Source organism: Enhydra lutris, unplaced genomic scaffold, assembly GCF_002288905.1.
Source record: "Enhydra lutris kenyoni isolate GAN:26980312 unplaced genomic scaffold, ASM228890v2 scaffoldscaffold18, whole genome shotgun sequence".
NCBI classification, from domain to species: Eukaryota; Metazoa; Chordata; class Mammalia; order Carnivora; family Mustelidae; genus Enhydra; species Enhydra lutris.
This window is the reverse complement of record NW_019154102.1, coordinates 8367953-8374031: the sequence shown is the minus strand read 5'-3', so window position 1 is coordinate 8374031 and position 6079 is coordinate 8367953. Positions and strand designations below refer to the sequence as shown.

Sequence of the window (6079 nt, the reverse complement as noted above, 5' to 3'; positions counted from 1 at the left end):
AATATTAACATCAATGGATACACTGAATGAATATGGAAGTTGGTATATCCCCAAGATGTGTCTTCATGAATATAGCAAGATTAAAAGAAAAGCTATATTTATCCTGATCCCTTAAAATAAATGGTACTCTCTGAAGAGCACTCTACAAAGTCTTGCTACGCTTCTAGCTGGTAAAGAGAATTTATGTAGTATTTTTAGCACCTCAAAAGTCAAAACAAATATCCCAGAAACCTTATCTTACATCCAAATTCATTATGCATCAGGAATTCGTAATTGTTGACTATAATAGAAGAAACAGGTGCCTGCCTCTCAAACTTGGAAAGCTGGAAGACACCTCTTCCTCAACACAGTGTGGTCGAAAAGTCCCACCGTTCTGTGCAATGAGTCAACTCCACCAAACTGGATTCTTCCAATCATGCAGGTTTCTCAGTGACAATCTTAGATCTGAGGAGTCAAAAACATTTTAGTTCTAATGAAAATACTGGTACCCAAATGGTAATTTTCAAAGCTGTCTGAAATTGACTTGAGATGAGCTATTGTGGACATGGAAATGAGAGATGAAATACAGCATCAGTAATACTAAAGGTTTTAGAGGGAAAATATGTGCAATGTACAATCACTCCAGGTTATTCAATGAGTCCAGGTTTGTGGAAACCCACTTTTTTCTTCTTTTATCTCTCTCTGGCAGTGGTGATCTCTTGTTTGAAAGACTGCCTTTCACATCGGTCCTTTGTACTGGTTTCCAGACAAATGTTGCCTAATCCCAGGACAGGAACCTGCAGCATCTCCAAGTTTCCTCCACACAACCTTAAGAAAGGTAAAATTAAGTAAGTAAGTAAGTAAAAATATGGGTCATAATTGCGCCTCCACAAAGAGAGTTGCGGTTTTTAAATGGGGATCTATGAAGGGGCAAAGAGAAATGTGAAGACGAGACAAAATATGTCCATGAATGAGCTCAAACACAGTGAAATGTGATGGAAGTTTCTAAATCACAAGAGCTGTTCAGTAGAGGGAACTGCTATGCTTTGTTGGCAATGAGGGTCGAAATTAAAGAATGACGTGCCAACTTACTCTAGGTACATGGGTGGTCCTCAACTCCAGCTGTACACTGTGCACTTGAAGCTTACACAGTAAGTCCCACTCTCAGATTGCACTGGTAGAGGGGAGGCATGGTCATCGGTATTTTTAAAGCTCCTAATATAATTCTGGATAGCCATAACTAAGAACACATGAGCAAAATCACCCTGGTTTCTATATCCTACATCTTGAACCAGGGATACCAAAATGTTTACTCCACCAAGTAAAGGAAGTTTTTGTTCTTGAGCTATTTTAAGCCCTGAGCTACTAGCCTTAGGCCACAAGTAAATTTCCCTGGTTGTTCCTACAGAGTGGGGGGTGGCCCCCTCGGTCACAAATCTTAGCTACCAAATAGTACACTCTCTCAGATTATCAAAGCAGAGAGCATACAAATGCAGGAATAATACTAAGAATACATTCAAGAATCACCAAATAGATACAATATGTCAAAAACTGGGTCATTTTAGAAAGACGATAGCAAAAGGTGAGATTAAGAAACCAAAGTAAAATCCCTGAATACACTGATGATATACCAATATGCTAATTGGAAAATGTACTCCCTTCCCCCAATTAACAGTCATAAACCTCCTTAGGGTGATTGACTATAAAGATTATTTTCAGATTGATTTATTCCCCCAAATTTATATAGCTCTAACATGAACACAAAACCAGTTGGTTCATTATTGAAAGACGGTTTCTTTTTTTTTTGTTTTCGCATTTATTTTAAATAGAGCTGATACTTTAGGGAAACCCAATACAAGTCATTGTTACACATAAGAATACAGCATTCTGTCTACCTTCATTTCTAAGCCAATTTTAGCGGACACAACTATGTGGTAGAAATGACCCGTCCTATTTGAAGAGGAGTATATTGATGGTCCTTAAATAGTAGGAGATGAATGATCTAGCAATGGAGGGCTCCACCTGCCCACAAGAGTTAGGGAAAGTCTCATTTCTTAATAGACAGTGAAAAGGAGCCAACATTGAATCGGAGAGCCAAGGGATGCTACAGACTTGCCCTTTCTAGCCCTTCCATGGTACACACAAACACTGCTGACAGCAGTGCTTTAAATGTCTCGCTGTATCCTCTGCTGCTAAGCCAAAGACCTATGGCTTAGCATTAGACAGTTACAACTCCAAAGTGCTAGTGCTCCCCAAGTATTCAACTGTAGGATGCCATAGGCCTTAACCCTGAAATTACCATGTGGTGGAAGGAGAGTCCGAGAAGGCAAAATTCTGAAATGAGCCAATGATACTAAGGAGGGCGCAGAGTAGGGACTTGTTAACTAAAAGCAAGACTAGGTGGGTGTCTGAATCAGACAGACACTTTTTCAGCTCTTCTCAGGGAATTTGCAAGAGTCAAACTTACCTAAAAAATGAATATATTGCACTGTAAGAAACCATTAAATCTATTTTTGTGATACAGTTTGGAAAGAGAATAAAAGTATCTCTTACTAATCAACATGATGCTAACAGTCACTTCTTTGTATAGATGTTGACAACTGATCTCCAGGAGGCACAGCAGAAACAGAGGCAAAACTTACTAACCTAAGCTCTAGCTGAGTCTTCGACCTGACCTCACATTATAAGAAAACTTTGTATTTCTGTGACATTATTATATAAAGCACATAGTTCCTTCACTAGGCTTAAGAACCTTAGCTAGGTTCTAAGAAATTACTTATCTGTTAAAATTGCTCACAATCTGTTTTTCTCTTTATTCTCCAGTATGCACTATGAGTGTTCGGGGGTCATATAATTTATAATGGTGACAAAAACATTTAAAATCAACACCTTGTTCTCTTAGCTTTTAAAGAGTTTCCAAATGTAAGAGTGCTAATCATCGGATTTGCGTTGGCTTGCATTTTTTTATCAAACTTTGGGAATCAAGTACAAAAGTAGACAGGAACTGCTAACGGCAAACAAGGAGGGCAAGCTTTTGGCTTCCTGAAAATATCTTCTACAGGGAAAACCACCCCTGTCATTGCATATGGTCTTCTGAAGCACTTTTGGAAATACAGGCCAACAAAAAGATAGACACGAACTAATCGAGACTCAGTCCGTTTCTTCTATGACTAAGAAATGAATTATCCAATGTCCGGAAGTCTTTTATCTAAAACAAAAAGGCAAGAAATAAAGCAATCCTGACACGTATTTTTTACAGAACTTCAGGAATTATGAAAAGTAGAGAGGGTCCCTTCTGGAAGATGCATTGCCTTTCATTCTTGGGGAAAGAAAGTGCAAGTCCCCAGATTTACCCTACTTGGGATAGTGGTGATTGCTGGTACTCAGAGGACATCTGGGTATAGTCCTGACTTATTGTTCATTAGAGAACAATTCGAGAGAGCAGCTTTATTTTGGGATTTTAACTTCTTACAAACACAAAATGCAACTGTGGGGATCCTACCCAGAGCTCCTTCTCCAAACTGCCCAGGGGCTGGGGTGAAACCCACCCCCTGAATTACAAAGGATCCTGTTGTACTTCTCTTTGGAGAACCACCGTTGGAATGATCTCTGTGCTTCTTTCTGGTTCTAGAACTCCTAATGTTTGAACTTTCTTACTCCATAGTCAAGAGATGAAAAGCAACAGGATTTTTTTTTTTTTTTTTTTTTAAGTGTGTGGCTTAACTATTCGACTTGATCTGAAGGACATACTCAAATTGAAAACTGTAAGGACAGGCTGAAAAGCTACAGAAGGTGTAAAGGGTGGTGCATTGGGGAAATTATGACTTCTAGAACTAATGACCTTTTGAAAACAGATGAAAACAGATGCAGGAAAGAAAAACAGCTACAACACAAAGAAGCAGGAGAATAAAACTGTGGCCCCAGCACATATAAAATGCCCAGGGGACTTAAAACATTTATTGGATTCCAAGAATACCTCAAGGAAGTAGATACATGAGAATATCTGGTCCTAATAGCTTAAAGGTATTTCTAAGCAATTTTGATACCCTCATGGACAAAGAATGTGAGGACAAAAGTCCAATAGAGCCAGTTAAAATCAGTGCTTAATATAATCTGGTTGTTTTAGCTTTTTAACAAACTTTACCAATTATACTCTTGTGAATTCTTGGATTAAATGATATACCCATGCATATTACTCAAAATTTAGCCAGGGATTAATAATAAAATCCAAATCCCATTATTGATATGCATCAAAATAGTATGTCAGTTTTTTTTTTTTTTACTGTGTTCTACTCTTATTTCTATGTGTCTATCTCTTATGTTCATATATATTTCCTCTTAACCATTTTCTGAGCTTTTATCCAGCACTGAAAGGTAATGATACTACTTTATGCGACATGAAGTGCCCATATCACATGACTTTTAAACACTGACTTTTAGGTACTGCTTGAAAGTATAAAACAGAAACCCATTTCTCAAAACTAGCATCACAATGTTAGACAATAAACAATTTAAAAATGTTCATAGATCATTCTGGAATCCAGAATTGGCTGATTGTTGCTTACCTCAATATGGCTGTTAATAATACTGCAATAAAATATGCTAAAGATAAGAAGAGGAATTGGTTTTATTTTTATATTAAAAAAATAAAGGCATTTGGCCAGCATTTTGAAAAGTAGGTATCCATAAAGTGGTAACTAATCTATGATGGGGCTTTCAACACAGAATACACAATAAAGCACATTAAACTTACATTGCACATTTCTCTGACTATAGCTTTTTCTGTCTCACTAAGGTCATTTTCATACTCTTTACCCTGTTGACGATCTATAGTTTCCTGAACATCCAAGACCTGGATTTGTTGAAAAAGAAAAGCAAATTTCACATGGAAAAAAACTTGTTAGTTATGAATTAAACCATCAAGGAGCTCCACTTTGTAAAACCTTTGGTTTTCTCCGTGTCTGCGTATCAGAGTGGATTACTATATGGCAAATCTTTTAAAAGGGATCAATTCTACTTGATTTTCAAATGGCCATGAAAAGCAATTGTATCACTAATAGTCAATTGAATGTATCTAATTATTGGAGACATTAATGAATTTAGTTAATTGGGTCATTAAGATAATGTGACTATGTCCACCATTTGGAGAAATTCTTGCTCCACTGTAAAGGTGAGCAATATAATTAACGATCTGCCAAATAATCCAAATGATATGTAGACATGGCCTATAGAAAAGAGGACTAAAGGAAATGATACTGACAGGTGAAACCGGTCAGAACCCAAGAATATGTACATAAGAACTCGAGTGAACATGAACGCTACTGGCATCACAGTTCTTGCCTGGACATGTTCCCAGGGCCTAGAAAAGGCCTATGAAAATGGTTCTTTGATAATATCAAAGAGAAAAACTGACTCCTTTCAGTGAAAATACTTGAGCAACACTTTATATTTCATTAGAGCAAAGAAAGAAAGTGTTGGCATGAGATGCTTTTAAGCAATTTTAGAGGCCTCTGATTCCACTTCTTTTACGTTATCTCTAAATGGATTCTAAATATTTCTTCAAATAGATTTAAAAGTTTTCAGGCCATACTTTCTATAGGTCAAAAGGGGAGAAAACTTTGGTTTGAGTGTAATTTTTCTCTATATCCTTTTCTAAGCTAAAGCACTAATAAAGCAAAAAGACCCAAGAAAACAAAGCCCCCAAAGTAACGCTTTTCCTAAAAGCTCCAAGAATCCCCACTGAATTGTGACATTGCTAAACTCCTTGGTTCTGTTGTTATCATGGTCAGTGCTAATGGTCACACCTAAAGGCGTCGCCTGAGAACTAGCACCAGTGAACAGTTGAGCCAAAATAAATGACTTAAGCATGAAGCAGGACCTTCATGTCCAGTTCATAGATAGTTTGCATGGATATTTACTGGAGGTCAGTCCTGCAATAATCTAATTCACAAACTATTCCTTTGTTAACTCAAAATGTCTAGCCATTATTACTCTGTAGGTACTACTACTTTCAGAGAGGATATCACAGTAGTAAAGGAAAGAGTCACCCTGCTACTCCAATTAGAATCTGTTCACATTCTTTATATAATCAGAGGAAATC

General features: G+C 37.2%; 1 protein-coding gene across 5 annotated transcripts in view; it reads right to left on the bottom strand.

Moving 5' to 3' along the window:
• Window positions 1–717: 717 nt before the first annotated feature.
• The window catches only part of LOC111148151 (coiled-coil domain containing 85A), a 201755-nt gene continuing 196393 nt past the window's right edge, over window positions 718–6079 (bottom strand). For 3 of the 5 annotated variants that reach the window (XM_022504590.1, XM_022504592.1, XM_022504593.1), the window contains one exon: window positions 718–807. In XM_022504590.1, coding sequence (XP_022360298.1) covers window positions 718–807 — 90 coding nt within the window. Of the gene's footprint in view, window positions 808–4732; window positions 4832–6079 lie in introns of all 5 variants that reach the window. The other 2 variants (XM_022504589.1, XM_022504591.1) reach the window with 1 other exon arrangement.